The sequence below is a fragment of the Vitis riparia genome, chromosome 12 (genome assembly GCF_004353265.1).
Source record: "Vitis riparia cultivar Riparia Gloire de Montpellier isolate 1030 chromosome 12, EGFV_Vit.rip_1.0, whole genome shotgun sequence".
Taxonomy (NCBI): Eukaryota; Viridiplantae; Streptophyta; class Magnoliopsida; order Vitales; family Vitaceae; genus Vitis; species Vitis riparia.
Window position 1 is genome coordinate 333,998 of NC_048442.1, and position 17,508 is coordinate 351,505.

Genomic DNA, 17,508 nt, shown 5'->3' on the forward strand with positions numbered 1-17,508 from the left:
TTATTGATTGTGATAATCAATTCAAATACTTTTTTTATGTCGATTGGTGCATCTCTTGTTGGGTTTCACACATCAATAAGGCCTGTGGTTGCAGTTGATGGGACATTTTTTTAAAGCAAAGTACTTGGGGACTTTATTTATTGTAGTGTGTAAAGATGGCAACAATCAGATATACCTTTTAACCTTTGGGATTGGTGATTAAGAAAATGATGTCTCATGGGAGTGGTTTTCACAAAAATTGCATGATACAATTGGACACATTGATGATTGGTTTGTGATATCAGATCAACATGGTAGCATTGAGAAATTAGTACATAAAGTATTTTCCCATGCGAGGCATGGTGTCTGCACTTATCACGTTGGACAAAATTTGAAGACAAAGTTCAAGAATCATGTAACTCATAAGTTGTTCCATGATGCTGCCCATGCTAATTGTGTTTTAGAGTTTAATTTTATATTTGGGCAATTAGAGATGATTGGCCCAAGAGCAGCAAGATATTTGATGGATATAAGAGTTGATCAATGGACACGTTCATATTCTACCTGAAAAAGATATAATATCATGACGATAGGGATCGTTGAAAGCTTTAATATTGTGTTGAAAAATGCTAGAGATCTTTTGATTTTGCAATTGGTTGAAGAATTGAGAAACTTACTTCAAAAATGGTTTGTGACTCATCAACAACAAGCAATGTCAATGTCAACTGAACTTACCATGTGGGCTAATGGAGAACTTCATTCAAGGTATAATATGTCAGCAACATATCTAGTGGAACCTATCAACTCCAAGGAGTGTAATGTTAAATATGTTGGCATTAGTGCTCAAGTGAATTTAGACACTCATTCATGCACATGTCGACAATTTGATCTTGATCATATTTCATGTGCACATGTTATTGCTGCTTGTAGGTTTTACAACATTTCATGTTACACTTTGTGCTCCCAGTATTTTACTACTAAAGCATTGTTATGTTCATATTCAAAGTGTATTTATCCAACTGGAAATGAAGTAGATTGGGTAATACCTTATCACATTCATAACAAAATTGTGTTACTACCTAAAACGAGACGCCCAATAGGAAGACCCGATAAAGTAAGAATTCCTTCTGGTGAGAGGGTAAGTGCACATCTCGTTGTAGTTGATGTGGTCAATATGGGCATAATTAGAAAACATGCAAACGACCAATCCCTTGATATTATGATAGCTTTGGAAATCTATGAACTTACATGGAATGAAAATTGTAATACTAAGCTTTTTTGTTTTTTTGGTACCCATGTGAATGGAAATGTAAGTTACTTTTTTGTATAAGGTGATAGGATAAGCACATAGATGAATACTACAATAATGATCCCCTTTTTTTGCATACCCCATATAAATGGAGATATTTGTTACTTTTGTACATATATATTATGATGAGTTATGTATAAATTATGAATGAAAATTGCATGTTTATTCTCAAACTATGGACTCAACTATCCTCACATTTATTGATAAGGAACTTGACAATAGTTAAGCTTAGGTTTTGTCTAAAGACTATGGACTTAACTACCTTCAAGTTTGTACATAAAACAACTTTACAATAGTTAAGTTCAGGTTTTGTTTGAAGATTGTAGACTTAACTACCTTCAAGTTTGTATATAAAACAACTTGACAATAGTTAAGTTCAAGTTTTGTTTGAAGACTGTGGACTTTACTACCTTCAAGTTTGTACATAAAACAACTTGACAATAGTTAAGTTCAGGTTTTGTTGAAGATTGTAAACTTAACTACCTTCAGGTTTGTACATAAAACAACTTGACAATAGTTAAGTTCAAGTTTTGTTTGAAGACTGTGGACTTTACTACCTTCAAGTTTGTACATAAAACAACTTGACAATAGTTAAGTTCAGGTTTTGTTTGAAGATTGTAGACTTAACTACCTTCAAGTTTGTTCATAAAACAACTTGACAATAGTAAAGTTCAAGTTTTTTCTGAAGACTGTAGACTTAACTACCTTCAAGTTTGTTCATAAAACAACTTGACAATAGTTAAGTTCAGGTTAAAATGGCAACTATAGACACAACTTCCTATAAGTCTATACAAGATCAACTTGATACCTGTTAAGTCCAAATTAAATATGTTATTTTGGAATAGACTTCGACTTAATATCTTTCAAGTTTGTTCACAATTAACTTGATAATAATTAAGTTCAGGTGTTCTACTAAGACTGTGGACTTAACTACCTTCAAGTTTGTACACAAAACAACTTGACAACAATCAAGTTTAGTTTAAAAGGTCAATTGTATACATAACTATCAATCAAAATATCCAAGTATATATATCAAGTTGTCCAACTACATTTATCAAAATGTCTAACTACATATATCAAACTATCCAATTACATATAACAAAGCATCCAACTACATTATCAAAATGTGAAATATCAACATGAATTCATTATATAGACAAGTATTTCATATAAAATAACTCTGCTGCCATCTTTTCCCGAAACCAGTCCATTCGAGCACTTGTTAATGACTTCAATGGATGGTTGTGCATTAAGTATTCAACATATTTGACAACAAACATGCCACAGTCACCACTGCATGGTACACAGATAATCAATGTTAGAGCTATTATTAAGAATTAAGTGTATAAGATATGAAAGTAAATTTAAGATCACTTACTCATGTTCCTGTTGAGGAATATCTTATAGCCGTTCAATTTCTCATTCCTGGTAGTTAACTTTGTGTCACCATGAAACCCATAATATGCTATGACATTCAATATATATGGCAACAATTTGGCTAATGGTTTAATGGCAACTTGCAATCTTGCATTATTATTGATGCCCATCAATGAGTCATATACATATATAATCCTTCGATGAAGGTGGACAACTCCTAATACCCAGTGACTAGTCTGAACATTGATGGGGACATACACAATGTCAACATCAGGCCATTTGACATAATAAAGAGGTTGCAAACCATTGGCATAATCAATAAGAATGTCATTCTCTGGTAATTTGAATTGGTTCCATTTCTTACCATGCTTAATCCATCTTGCTTGAGCATTTTGCTACATAGAATAAAGTTAACATGCATAAATAAATAACCAAAATCATAAGATTCATTATTACAAAAAAATAAAAATGATAACTAAAATTCAAACTACACATACCCAAAACATAGTATCCACTGTGGTAAACTTTTAGGAAAAAATATGAGGATTTTCTATTCGCCCCTTCCAGAAAAAGAAGAAGGCAACATCAATGTGCTAACAATTACAATAAAGTATTAGTTATATTATTTGGTTGTAAGCTGAACATGATAATAAATAAAATAAAAATAAAAGGCATCATTTACAAACCATGTCAGCAAGCCATGAACCATGATTAGATAGTGATTGAAACCATTTTTTATCCATATGCAAGTAGTCAATGTCAATTGTGGACCTTTAACATCAAAGTAGAAAAAAAACATTAGTAATTTTATAACTTGTGAAGAACACAAATTTACAAGTATGGATGTATACAACTCACCCTTAGTCATCACTCATCCACTTTTGAAAGGACTCTAATGCTTCTTCAGAGGTTGGACGCAAAGGATCAAATAAAGTTAATGGATCCTTAATCTCTTTCTTAGTTTCTTTCTTTTGGTGGGATATGTAAAAGGGTGTTGCAAGATACAAGATTTTTTAATCTCACATCTTCTTTGCTTAAAAATGGTAGGAGATATATAAACATATCAGACATATAAAAGAAATTATAATTTTAAAAAAAAAAAAAGGGGCCCACTCACCATAGTTGCAGTTTGATTCACTCGCTGCTCCTTATCACACTGCTCCCTATCCTCCTCTAAATAACCAAAGAAGATGACAAAAATGCATGAAACAGAGAATACAATTTTGCCACAATTAACTTGCCATGTCATCAGCTTCCACGCCTCGTGTTAGTTTAATTGCCACGTGGCGTGTATGTTGAGAAATCATAATTTCATAAATTGATTTATCACGATAGTATCTATAATTAAGTTCCCATCTGGCTAAAAATACAAAAAAATAATAAAGTTGGTCCTTACGAATTAAATTATTTTAAGGTAACTAAATCATGGTGGAATCATGACTTTTAATAAACCAGTTCTCTACCTATTTGCTATAATTTTGTTAAAAGAAGCTTGTAACTTACAAAGGAGGTTGATATGAAAGCACCAAAATATTGCTTTTTATAGAATTTTTATTTTGACTTATAAAAGAAGGTATTTTATAATAGATAAAACTATTATAATAATAATATTATCTTTTTAAAATTATGGTTTTTGTTTCTGCTTCTACCTAAACCCAAATACAATATTGAATTTTTTTTAAAACAATAGTTGGAAAATGACTCAAAATTCTGGTTGAGTTCATTTGTAAGCCTTACATTTTTTATTTATTAAAATATATTTTTATTAAAAAAAATTAACAAAACAGTTAAGTGTATATCTTGAAGCATCAAAATGATGTCTTTAGAAAGTTCAAGTAATAGAAACTACGACGAAGAATATATGTAATATTAGAATAAGACTAAAAACAAAAAATTATCATCTTATCCCGGAGATATAGGCTTTAATCTAAACCATATAAATTAATTTACATTTCTTTTTCTTGTCATCCAAACATGCATAAAATATATTAAGTGCTAAAATAGTTTACACATGTTCAATGCTATTTGAAACTAAGAATGAAATGGTTTTCAAACAATATTTTAAGAAGAAATTTCTAAATCTAATTTTTCTACAAATTAAATAAAAACCTCCTTTCGCTTGCTGTGTAAGTCTTGAAAAACCACTTCATTAAAAGTCATGTCAAACGACCCTTAAAATAATTTTGAATCTACAGGTTCTTCAGCTTGTTGCTGCTTGAGAGTTGCTTTTAAAGGAGACCTTAGAAATAATTATTATGCAATTGCTATTATCTTTAGTAAACTTTTTTTTTTTTTTTTTTTTTTTGTGATAACCACACTTGCAACAACCAGCACTAGATAAATCAAAGAATTATCAGTGGTGGGATTCGAACTTAGGACCATGTGTCTCTTACTGGCCCGACTAATTGGGCTACCCTAACAGGCTTAAAGCAAACAGAAACATATTCATTTGAAATCAAGAAATCCAGTCCTTGGAAACTTTGGACAGACATGACTATATAATTGCAGAAGTTCACGCTGATTATCAAGTATTTATGTTCACTTAACAACAATGTTCCACCCGATGAAATGCCGGTCCAGCCCTTATTGAGATTCCTTGGGCACAAGATATGTCTTGGACCTAAACAAAGAAACAAAACGAGGGAGAAAGTTTCACCAGAAAATAGAAATGATGGTTCCTATCTTCTACTCAGGCATATATGAATAAAGAACCAAAACGAGGATCAGTATGTAGTGCTAGATTAAGTCAAAACATAGAAGAACTAAAACTACAAACTGATGTAATAATTTTTTTTCATTCAAGTTTCTTCGGTGTTGATAACTTCTCAATAGTTCAACCCATCAGTTCAACTGGTGTACGAGAACAGACTGAAGTACAAACCTATGATGGGATGTAGTCGGGCTGTTTTTCTGGCATAGCATCTTGGAATGCTGGCAATTCATTGTATGCGTCATTCAACCTTAATAAAAGGGGAAATTCAGTCTGCAAAAACAGTTCAGGGACAAGAAATGAGTCAGTTGCACCCATCTGAAAGCAACTGATGCAGGTTAAGAAATGCAATGTTAGGATAGTCCATAAGACATTAGAACCTATCAAAAGAAAAAAATTGAATAGAACTTAGTGAACAACCCAATTTAGGGGGAAGATAGATTGATTTTTCATGAATTGTACTCACAATCATTGAATAGCAAAAAGTGAAACTGATAAGTACACAGATAATCATAGAAAAATACTGGAGTGGTGGATGAAGAGACTGAAATCATTCTGAAACAGAGGCAAGATTTACAATAGCAGAAGTAGAAACACTACAAGCCAGATTAACATTGTTCCAACTAAGAAGATCCCAGTAAAAATCTGAAGGCCAAGGTCCAGTGGAATGGAAATTTTACCAATCATAGACTTTATACAAGTCCTAGCTGATAGGACAGTTACGGAAGTTTGGGTCGTTTTGCACAGTGCCCTACTTAACATATCAGAAGTTAAAACTATCATAAAATAAAATGTAACTTAATGATTGAAACAATGCAAGAAAGGACATATGCTAGTCTTGATAACTGATGAAAATACCAAACACCTCCACTGATCTGGAATTTTTCTTTCTTTTTCCTTCCAAAAATGGAAATAATACCAAAAAAAAAACAAAAACAGGATGCATCAATTTATAGAAGGGAGATTACCATGTCCATGTTGAACCATTTAAGTGCAGCATGAATCTGGGGTGCTAGAAACAAATCGGCCTGCAAGTGATAATGAACAAGTTCATCATGTCTGGAAATAACCTTTGCAGCATTAAATTTTTGACAAAAGCTTCCTTCTACGGCACACTAGGAAATGAAGGACCATGTTTCTTTGGCAGAGATGACTCCAATGTATATGCAATATGGCTGATACAAGAATCAGCCACATCATCTTTTTAACATCAGCAAACAGTTTCTAAAGCTTGGTTAGTTTCAGCTCTTAGAAACTACATTTGGCATTAGACCATGTAATTGCATTCCTGAAAAATGAAGGTCGGCTCGTATGTTATAAGTTACAACTGATGCTAGGACAAGAGTAATGGTTGGTTTGCATACCTTGGCTTGCAATGATGATGTGAGCCAGCAAAGGGAAGCATTATTTGGATTTCTTTACACTACCATATCCACTAGATCATAGTGGCCTTAGAGGGTAGAATCCTTCTGGGTGGTTGATATGCTTGACCCAATAAGGAGCCTCTAGGAATGTTTGGCAATTCAAGCACATAAGAAAGATGGGTGCATGCTTCTTTCAACAATACTTTAACGTGTTGAAGTTACCCTGGCAGCCTGGTTCAGACTTTTATTGTATCATTTTCGTTAGGTTTGGCAGAAAAAAGGCATTTAAAATTGTATACATGAAACCAGATAGCTTTCTGTTCAACCAGACAGCTACACCAGTGTTGCATTTGAATTCTTAACTAAGGGATTAAGGATTCACCCTCCAAACACAACAACAGCCCCTGCACACTAAACTAAAACCATTACGTGTGTTACTATTACTCGCCAAACCCCAACCACATTGCCATTCTAAGAAGAATATAGAGATGGGTGTGCAGAAACATGAGTGTGGTATATTTTGTATACACAGGAATGAAACAGGTAAAGCAGAAGAAACAAACCAGGAAAACTTCATCTCCAGTCGCATATTTTCCAGCATGATCTTTTAATAGCTTCTCCAAGGCTGAAGTGCAAGTTATGGTGAGTAGGTCAAGGCAATAATCAATCCATTAAGCAGAAACAGTCATCTTGTAACAAAGACAAAAAATACTATTGATCATAAAAATTATTTTAAGTCGAATCCATAACTTGATTGAGAGTCTTTCATCATTTACCAAAAAAAAAAAATGTTATGAGTTATTTATGCATACATTGGCTTAGTCAGCAGCAAGCTTTTCAGCCAATTGTAGACATACTATGCCATGTGCTATAAATGGATCAAATTTCTCCACACACAAAAAGAGCCAACGTTAAACCAACAATACCCATTCAACCATCTGCTCTCCCCCTTTGTTGAGATGATGTCCATGGAATATCTCAACATTAACGTTGTGCATCTAGAAAGGACAATATGGTCCTTTCACTAATTCTAAATCCTTGAACATTGTGTACCATGTGCATCAACATTTCAACTAATTTTGAGGTGCTTAGAAGTTTGTAACTCTAATTGCATTTTCACAGTATGAAAATACAAATAGCTGGAGTTATAGCTAATTGGGAAATAGCTTTGTGGCCTAGAGATATGTTTATATTGGTTTATGCAGAGGTTGTTCCATCATGTGAAATGCAAATCATATTCTGTCTTTTTCTTTTATTATCTCTCTCTTACTCACAATTTGAGGGGTGCTCACAAATTTCTCTTTCACCAAATCATGGCTCAAGGGAACACATCAGATTGTCATATAGGGGTGTTTTGGCCTTTCTACTTGCATTCAAATGATAGCGATGCTGTAGGAATTACAGCTAATGGAGTGACACTAAAGAGGGTATTTAAGATTGGAGATAATGAACTTTTGGTTACACCTTCCAATCCCCTTAACCCTTAAAATGGGGTGGGCTATGGCAAGCTAAAATTTGGGCAACTGATATCCAACCAAATCCCAAAAGAATGGGGTTTCAGTTAGATCCCAAACTAACCAACATAATAATTTTTTTGGGCTAAAATTATGACTTGCCCCAAAAGATTAAGCTATTAGAGAAAAAATCAACAATGTCAAGTTACTACCCTCTTTTCATGCAGAAAGATAGAGAAATATGAGTTTCAAATAGACAGGCAACAAAGGGCTTGATCTCAAGATCTCTAAGGCCAAAACTCTATACCATGCTTACTACACTTACCCAAAATGCTTAAGCTTCTAGGGAGGAGCCAATAATGTACAACAGCAGTCATTTATTTTGTCAACTTGAAAATAATTTTTAAAAACTTTTGAAGTTTATCATTTTGAAACTTCTTTTGTGTTTGCATGTGACCCCAGTAAAAAGGTCTAGTTCATTAAAGGCTTTTCAACCTGATTATAAAAAGGTTAGGCTTGAGTTATGCTACATCAATTCACATCTGCATGTCACTAGAGCTAGGATAAGATTTCTACATATGTTTGTCTAGTCTAGGATTGTGAAAGGATCAAATTCTCAAATCTTAGGACAACAGGATATTGCTGAATCATTTATGTCCCTCTGTACCCTCAGAAAGATATAGAATAATATATTAAACGGGGGTAATCCATACATTTTGACATCCATGCAACAGAGAAACTGTCAAGGAAGAACCCTAGGAAAAATTCTAGCAAATATAGAATGCATTCCTTTTTCTCTATTTTGGATACTTGACAGATACATAGGCACAAGTATGTTTCATAGCCAGTAGTCATACTCATGTCATGAACTATCCACAATAGTATTCAATAAATTTTGATGTGCTTGTGCAATGTAGGCTTCAAGTTAGAGAATTTCAGACTTAATCAATCCAGCTTCAACCAATTGCCAACTGAATAGCATATTCTACTTCTGATTATTCATTTTATAGACTTAAGAAAAAAGGGAAAATTTTATTTGGCAAAGCAAAAAAACTAAAGTTGGCGTGCGCATAACTGCAGATAGTGCAAACAAAGCCAGACATGCCATCCTTTTCAGAAGAATAGCTTTAACAAGTGGTCACTAAACCAGAAATTACTGATCTGATTTATTCATTTGGACAAAAAATACATAAATAAATGTCTATATAACTATAACAAAGTGCTGGACCAAAAAACAAGAAGTGAGCTGGCTAAAATTTAAGGTTTCAGAACAATTGCCAGAAATTTAACTTCTCAGAAGGATTTACCCATCTTCTACACTGTTAAAACTTCTCAGATGGTCCATATGACACCGTGAGGCACAATCACATGCATTAATATTTTCCTTTTTTTTTCTCTGTAATTTTACTTAAATATAAATGAATAGGTTCTTATGTAACTGACAAAACTGGCCAAGTATATAGGCTTAACAAGTTCCAATAATAACATTTCTTGATTGAATGGCACTCAAACATTCCAGTTTGATATTGCCATAACAGTGGGACCTAGTCTTCTTGTTGAAATATTAAGCAAAACTTGCAATGAACATGGTGAAGGACTTAAGCAAAGCATCAGGTTAAACCATGTAATAAAATTCCATTACCTGCAAAGCCTTTTTCAATATGATGTTTGACCCATGCAAGCTCCTCACCACTGCCACACTTTTCCTCAATATATTTCTGTAAAAGGAAAAGAAGAAAAAACTTAATTCACTCTCAAAATCTCATGAAAATATCACCTGGATATCAGTGATGCAAAGGTAATGTGCAAGTACTAATCCCAATTGGACACATACCAGTACAACCAAATTCTGAAATGGCTGTATGTTTGCAGAAACAATATTGGCAGCCTACAAATTAGGTCAAAAAAGAAATCAATTACTTGAATTGAAAAGTACTGTCCAAAACATCAGAGAATAGATATAAAGCCTCAGAATACTTACTAGAAATGCAAAGAGAAAAATGGTCAAAAGAATCAGTTTTCTTTTTTTTCAATATTTTATAAAAAAAACAAATGGGTAATTACTTCTGATAAAAAAAACTACTAATTACTATATAAAAAAAACGAGAAAGGATGCAAGAAATGGAAAAGAAAAATATTCAACCATGGATCAAGAATAAATTTTAAAAACCTAATCATCTCAGGGGAAATCTCAAACACAGAGGTTCCTTGGTGCCAACAGATACAGATTGGCAGACCAAGACAGCCGATAAAACGACCAAGGCATCTTTTTATTGAGATCCAAGATTTGTCAAGTCCATGCATCACATCTCCAAGCTCCCCTCTCGCATTGAGACACCCAAGAGAGAACAACAATTGATCCCATTCTACTTGATGGGTATTGATCTCCAAAGCCTCTGTCTCAGAAAGCACGCCAATGAGGCCATAATACAGCCAACTCATCATCTACAGGTTTTGAAAAAGCTATAATGACATCTTCATCAGAATCTTTGATAACAATTGCAAACCCATTGAGCCCAGGACCCCAAGCAAACATTCAAGACTACTTGAAGGAGGCTCCTACACCATTAAAACTCCACCTTGAATGCTATTACTTTGTAAACCTCACTCCAATTGTATCCCTGCACCCAAACAGTTTGATGTCTCACATGTAGCCAAATTATTCTTTAAGAATATAGTTAAGCTTCATGGATTATCACTTTCATAGCGTCTGGTAGGGATTTCAAATTTGTCAAGTCTTTTTAGAAGACACTTCGGAGAAATTTTGGCCCCAATCTGAGATCAGGGCTCATCCTCAAACAGAGGTTGCTTAATCATAATCTAGAAGACTTGCATAGAAACCTTGTTAGAGAGAAACACTCAATAACAATTCTGTTAACCACTCTATAGGTAAACCACTGTTTGGGATTGTTTATGGCCTCTCTTCTCATCAACCTATTGATCACATCTCCTTTGTCCTTTGAATCTAGACATCCTAAACTTGTAGAAAGAGGTTGGTTATTGGCGAATTATTGTTCTATGTGTAAAAATGCAAAAGAATTGGTAGACCATCTCCTCATCCATTGTGGGAAAGCTAGAGGGTAATGGCACTTCCTATTCTCTTTATTTGGCATTTTGTGGGTTCTCCCTTATTTGGTGAAAGACTTACTAATGCATTGAATGGGAGGTTTTTTGGGTAAGAAGAGAAGAAAGGCTTGGAGAATAGCTTCTCTTTGCCTATTTTGGACAATTCGAAAGGAACATAATCAAAGAACATTTGAATAGGTGCAATGCACAAACTAATCTCTTAAGGATTTCCTTATTTCTATTCTATGTATGTGGTCTTGTGGGTTGTTCAAGATGCAAGCTAGTCGATCATCCTTGATAGATTTCGTTGAGTGGCCGTTTACTAAGTATTATATTAGTATTGTGATCATTGGTTGTTTCTTTTTGCCTCTTAGACGTATACTTCTTGCGTACCATGTGAGCTCCTCTTTTTGAGTGGTGATTTAATATATCACCATTTGCTTATCTTAAGGAAAAAAAAACAAAAAAAGATCTCCATGCTGATACACAACGTAAAATTGTATTAAACAACGAAAGTTATAACTTGTTGCTGATGTACATTATAGAAATCAAGAATTAATGAATAAGGTTACATCATGATCTATATTTGGCAAAGAGATATCCTAACCACATTCCTTTAAGTTGTTTGCTTAAGAAAATGAACCTTATCGTATTATTTGCAAACTTGGGCTCAATGTATATTTACTTGACTTAAATGCATACAAATATTAATCCAATCTTCAATATGAAGGATAGATTCCTTCTTGATGCACCTTTGAGCTTCCTATTTTGTCAGATAGTGTCTCCAGGATCAGCTAGAACAGCAAAGATTCCTAAATTTTCACCATTTTTAAGCAGCCACATAGGAACATATGAAGGACGTGCTAGATGATGAAGTTATTCGATTTTTCATGGTGGTTATAATGACTTGGTCCTGATCTTCTTGAGCAATACTATATCCACAACTCGTCTAAGCCTGAGTCCTTTTCCATCAAAGAGAATTGATGAAGATGAAGACCACTCATTTCAAGTTCATTCTAGATGTAGATGCAGAGGATGAGAAGGATTCCTATTTGTATTAAGATTAGGATTTCCTATTTGCCCTAAAATTAGGATTTCTATTTTATTAAAATTAGCGTTCAAATTTAGTTAATTCTTATTACTTTAGCTCAATATTTCAATTATGATTAGAATCGTTTAGGATTGTATATTGAATTGGTTATAGATAGGACTGATTATAACAACAGGGGCATTAATATTATTTTTTTGAGAAATATTCAGATGGTGCTTCCTAATTGTCTCGTCTTTCATATTTTCTCATCTAATTTCATCTTTTCTTCTCATTTCATTCCTTCCATATGAAAAAATGCTTCTGTTGTCCTACTTCACTAATCCTATGAAATCATTCCAATGCCCTTACACTCTGAGCTAGAGATATATAAGATAGTGTACTGCTTTCGTAAGGACTCAGGCATCCTCACCTTATCTTAGAAATGAAATGAAAGAATAAGTGAAAGAGAAAGAGGCCTGAGGGAGCCCAAGTCCAGACCATTTCGTCACAAAATGGAGAGTTATACATGATGCAAAGAGGACAAGGGAGAGGAGGTCATCAATTTCCTGCTGATAAATTATGCTGAAAGTTAAAGTTCCATGAATAAGAAGATAGGGACTGATCAAACCTGTCAGGGTAGCCCAGTTGGTCAAGGTGAGCACTAGAAAGTGTGGTCCCATTAAGTGGCACATGGTCTAGGGTTCGAATCATACCACTTATGATACCTTGAATTTACTCGGTGCTGGTTGTTGCGAGGCGATCAGCAATCCCAGGTTTGGATCCTCATGGAGAGTTCTAAAGGCTTGGTCATGGAAGGTTCCTCGGTTATTAGAAAGAAAAAAAAATAATAGGTAGGGACTGATCAAGGAAATGACTACTAGGATTATCCTCCGTCCTTGAGATAGAGATTGGGGTTAGGATATTAAAAGATTAATCATCCCATAAAAGGTCCTTCAAGAAGCAAATGTCTGAGCCTTCAGTCATGCAAGATGAACAAAATCCCACACTCTGAGAAGACTAAAGAAATAACCTTCTCAAGGACATTGGCGCAACTACATGACAACCAAGTTGGTGCACCCCATCTGCTGGAATGCAGCTCATAGACATAGTTTGAAAAGGAATGCTCCTAAGGCGCAACCATTCCCTAGTTATCATGCCTCGTTGGCCAAGGCATGCGCCTTGTTGGAGAGGTGCACCTTGTCTACTTTACTTTTACTTTTTAAATACTTTAATCCTGCTAATTGTATATTCAAATTTATATAATTTCACTATTTTTTTGTTGAACGCTCCTTTTAAATGTTTGGAATCTTAAACTTTTTATTGATTGGATTAGATTTTCGATTATATTTTATGAAATTGATATGCATCTTAGGGCACATTTCACTTCACTCAAGTGTGCGTCTTGAACCTAAGTTGTAGGAGATTTCTACACCTTAGGTGTGCCTTGCGCCTTTTAAAACTATGCTTATGGATCCTTGTATTAACCTTGCTATCTTAGAAATCTCCAAAGCCTCTCACCTAAAAAGGTCTATTCTTAATTGAAACCAACTCCACACCCCCACTGCCCCCACAACAACTCCATAGCAATTCCAATTTAAAAAAAGATCTCCTTGCCCTTCCCAACCTAACTAAAGAAAATATCTCTGAATTTTCTCTATTAAAAAATGTCAATTGGGATTTAGAACCTGGCTGTGGGTCAAATAGTTGATGCTATGAGCAGAAATTTCCAATAAAATAAATTTTAGGTTCACCAAATATTAACAACTTTAAGCTGGTTCATGAACTTTTGGGAAGAAGTGACAAGCCAATAAGAAACCAGATTTCGAAAGGGAAAGAAATCAAATGCAAGTTTACCTGGTTTCTTCTTTTCTTTATTTATCTTTCTTTATTTATTTTATTTCAAACGGTTTTACCTGGTAATTGATAGCTCTTTTATGTAGATCCTGAGGCAACAATGGATGTTGAGGATACTTCTCTTCCAAATACTGCACATGACAAGTCAGAACAAGAAACATTTTACAAAAAGTAGGAAACTGACATTAGCATTAATTATGAGGCCTCTAATCGTGACCAAGAAAATGGCAACTGCAAATGACTCACCATCAAAATGGCAAAAGAATCAGCAACTACTATGTCCCCATCCACTAGTGCCGGCACAAAATTGAGAGGATTCAGCTTTGAAAACTCTAAAATTCGAGAATTGTAAAAATATTAAGAAGCTACTTGAAAAACAACAGAATGATTAAGGTAAGTCTAGTACCCATAAATAAATAAATAAATTATGGAGCCGATACCGTTGCATATGGTTAAAGACAAATTGGAAAGCTGAGAATATAACGGAATTAAGCAATGAATAAGAACCCCCAAATATATTCCTTTCACAGAAAAAATCAGTGGAACGGGATGATCCCAACAAAACCAAGAATTATATTAAATCCATGTTCATCTCCTAGAAATACAGGGAAAAAAAACAATAAAAAGAAATCAGAAGTTCTGATGATGCGTATCAAGAAGAGTCTAAATGGGTGAATGATCTGACCTGGACTGAACTGCTCTCCTTTCACCAAGTTCACTGCTTTGTACTCGTATTTCAGCCCTGTTCAAAGTTGAAGCACAAAAGACCCAGATAGAATAACCAAAAATTGATTTAATGAAAAGAAAAAGAAAATTAGGGTTTGGAGTAAAGAAGGAAAGAAGGAAAAAGAATGGGACGTTTCAAGTTGAGGCCAATTCCAACACGACAGGAGCAGGAACTCCGCCAATGAGAATACAGCTTCAGCTGAGTCTCCTCCTATCCCCATATCCCCCATAGTCCCCATACAACATAAACATATCAGAATTCAGAAATATATAAAAGAGTTATGATGGAGAAGACCCACTCACCATTGTTGCAGTTTGATGGAAAAACACAGAACACCGCTCACTGCTCACTGCTCACTGCCATCTCCTCTACCTCCGCAAACAATATTAATATAGAGAATTATAATTTTAATATATTTTTTTAAGATGATGAGATAAATATTGTAAAGACGTTATATTTTTACGTTTTTAAAAGATAGAATTCATTTTTTTTCGAATATTTTTTTAATTAAATAACCCTTTTAGAATATCAAATAATTTGGTATACATTTTCTCCTACAATTTATAAATTTACTTAAAGCCTTTAATAAAGTAGACCTTTCAAGTAGGGTCACAAAAGAAGTTTCAAAATGATGAACTTTAAAATTATTTTTATGGTCACAAATTAAAGGACTGTGGTTGTATATTATTGGCTCCTCCCTCCAAGCTTAAGAAGCGCTTTGGGCAAGTGTAGTCAGCATGGTATAGAGTTTTTTGGATCAAGCCCTTTGTTCTTGTCTATTTGAAACTCATATTTCTATATCTTTCTGTATGAAAAGAGGGTATTAACTTGACATTGTTGATTATTTCTCTAATAGATTAATCTTTTGGGGCAAGTATAGATTTTGACCCAAAAAAATTTAGTAATATATATTGTTGATTTTTTTCTCTAATAGCTTAATCTTTTGGAGATATAAGAAGGAAGATCTTTGCATTACAAGAAGAAAAGCAATTCTTAACATATATGATCTTGAATAATGACAATATATGTCAATATTGTGTATTTAAATGAGCAATTATGATACATACAAATTAATTCAAAGCAATAATGACATTCATAAAACTTGTTATGTTGTTCCATGACTTAGGATGATGGAACTTGACAAATAATTTATGAGTATATAGTTAATGTATTCATATGTCAAGGTATGTGAAAAAGGATAAAAATAAAAATAATGACATAAATTTACTAAGTTTTTATGTGATTTATAATGATATAACTTTTATACAAAATTTGTATTAGTCTATATCTAGTTAATATATTCATATGTGAAGGCTATAATTGGCAAGCTACCATTTTTTAAAGTCTGTCAAGAATGATTTTAGTATATATTGAAAAGTTATTTTTTTTTTAGTACTCACCATTGAAAATTTTGTGAAAAGAGATTGATTGTTTATGAAAGCTTGTTGTTAAGGTATGTTCCTATCTCTATTTTACATTTTTAATATGAAAAATTTATTTTTTGGAAAAAGGTTTGAAATTGTCACTTATTTTTTTAATTAAAAAAATAATAATAAAAAAAAAAAATCTTAAGTGTGACTCTTGAAAAGAAAAAAGAGGTTTGTGACTGAGTCTTAAACCCTAAAATTAGGTCTCTACTAATCAAGTTAAATTAAGTATTACAATTAACTAATATCAATGGATACTAAATAAGATAAATAAGCAAGATGGAAATAGGAACATACCTTAACAACAAACAAAAATACAAAAATCTCATATATGTCGGTCAAGGTACAAAGCAAGATCAATCAACATTCAACAAGTAGAAGACATTCACTACATTTGGAGGGTGTTAAATGGATCCCCGAAAAATTCAAAATCAAAATTTACTAAAAAATCATTGAGTTTGGATTTCCATATTGTTACTAGTTATACCTTTTTTGTATTTTTAATATTTCAACCAATTTTTTTGTGTCATTCAATTTAAACGCTAAGAAATAATTTATTCATATATTTCTCAATTAATAATTAGTACACAACTAATTCAATTTTAAATTTATATATATTTTAAAATTTTTATTTATACCCCTTTTTTCACTTCATAAATCAATTATATTGTTTTTCACACTTCAAATATTCATCAAATTTTTTCAACAAACAATTTGAAGTTAAAATAAATTAAATTTACCTTTTCCTTAATAATTTATAAATTATATCACCAAATTATTTTAAAAAAAATTAGTTTATTTTAAATTTAATTTTGATCTTTACCTCTTGGGTTTATCACTTTATATTAAAAAAATAAATAAATTGCAATTTCTTTTTCCAAAATTTTCTTTATTTTTCTAGTTCATAAAAAAAATTCCCAAAATGAAATAATTACATTAAACATGATTTTATAATTGATCATTGTAATAGATGTTAACAATGTCTGTTGCATAGGATTAATTCTCATGGCAACCGGTTGGTAAGATTGAGTAACTTGAAGAATTGGTTTTTTTTTTTTTTTTGTTTAATCTTACATACCATGTGTCTTAATCCTATTAGCCTAAAAAGGTGGGTATGGCATCGAAAAGTGATTTTCAATACTGTAGCATGACCAAAGGAAAATTCTACAGTGCCTCCAAAGGTATCATGCCTCCATTTTATTTGAGTCATT

The 17,508-nt window shown here is 33.0% G+C and overlaps 2 protein-coding genes across 4 annotated transcripts; both read right to left on the minus strand.

Annotated features, from left to right (window-relative positions):
* Window positions 1-2,382: 2,382 nt before the first annotated feature.
* Window positions 2,383-4,139, minus strand: LOC117927286. Its single transcript, XM_034846754.1, has 4 exons — window positions 3,783-4,139; window positions 3,163-3,698; window positions 2,667-3,060; window positions 2,383-2,581 (listed from the first exon to the last, which is right to left on the minus strand). Exons 2-4 carry the CDS (start codon window positions 3,169-3,171, stop codon window positions 2,538-2,540), a joined length of 447 nt encoding a protein of 148 aa, XP_034702645.1. The 5' UTR covers window positions 3,172-3,698; window positions 3,783-4,139; the 3' UTR covers window positions 2,383-2,537.
* A 950-nt stretch (window positions 4,140-5,089) lies between these two features.
* Window positions 5,090-15,270, minus strand: LOC117926771 (glutathione S-transferase zeta class-like). Of its 3 annotated transcripts, XM_034846058.1 has the most exons (11): window positions 15,173-15,269; window positions 15,002-15,080; window positions 14,829-14,885; window positions 14,390-14,475; window positions 14,203-14,274; window positions 10,028-10,081; window positions 9,836-9,911; window positions 7,303-7,364; window positions 6,344-6,403; window positions 5,547-5,648; window positions 5,090-5,285 (listed from the first exon to the last, which is right to left on the minus strand). In XM_034846058.1, exons 1-10 carry the CDS (start codon window positions 15,173-15,175, stop codon window positions 5,547-5,549), a joined length of 651 nt encoding a protein of 216 aa, XP_034701949.1. In that variant the 5' UTR covers window positions 15,176-15,269; the 3' UTR covers window positions 5,090-5,285. The 3 variants fall into 3 exon arrangements, 2 of the variants coding, with proteins under 2 accessions (XP_034701949.1, XP_034701950.1); XR_004653239.1 differs by lacking the exons at window positions 5,090-5,285; window positions 5,547-5,648; window positions 6,344-6,403 and adding exons at window positions 6,467-6,663; window positions 6,740-7,155 and having other exon boundaries at window positions 15,173-15,270; XM_034846059.1 differs by lacking the exons at window positions 5,090-5,285; window positions 5,547-5,648; window positions 6,344-6,403 and adding an exon at window positions 6,467-7,155 and having other exon boundaries at window positions 15,173-15,270.
* Between the last annotated feature and the right edge of the window lie 2,238 nt (window positions 15,271-17,508).

Excerpts from the sequence above, each read along its gene's own strand:
- LOC117926771 (XM_034846058.1), bottom strand. Across the intron at positions 14,275-14,389 it reads ATTCTTTTGCCATTTTGATG|TATTTGGAAGAGAAGTATCC; the intron begins GTGAGTCATTTG and ends TGTCATGTGCAG. Across the intron at positions 9,912-10,027 it reads TTCAGAATTTGGTTGTACTG|AAATATATTGAGGAAAAGTG; the intron begins GTATGTGTCCAA and ends TTCCTTTTACAG.
- LOC117927286 (XM_034846754.1), bottom strand. Across the intron at positions 2,582-2,666 it reads ATTCCTCAACAGGAACATGA|TGGTGACTGTGGCATGTTTG; the intron begins GTAAGTGATCTT and ends TGTACCATGCAG.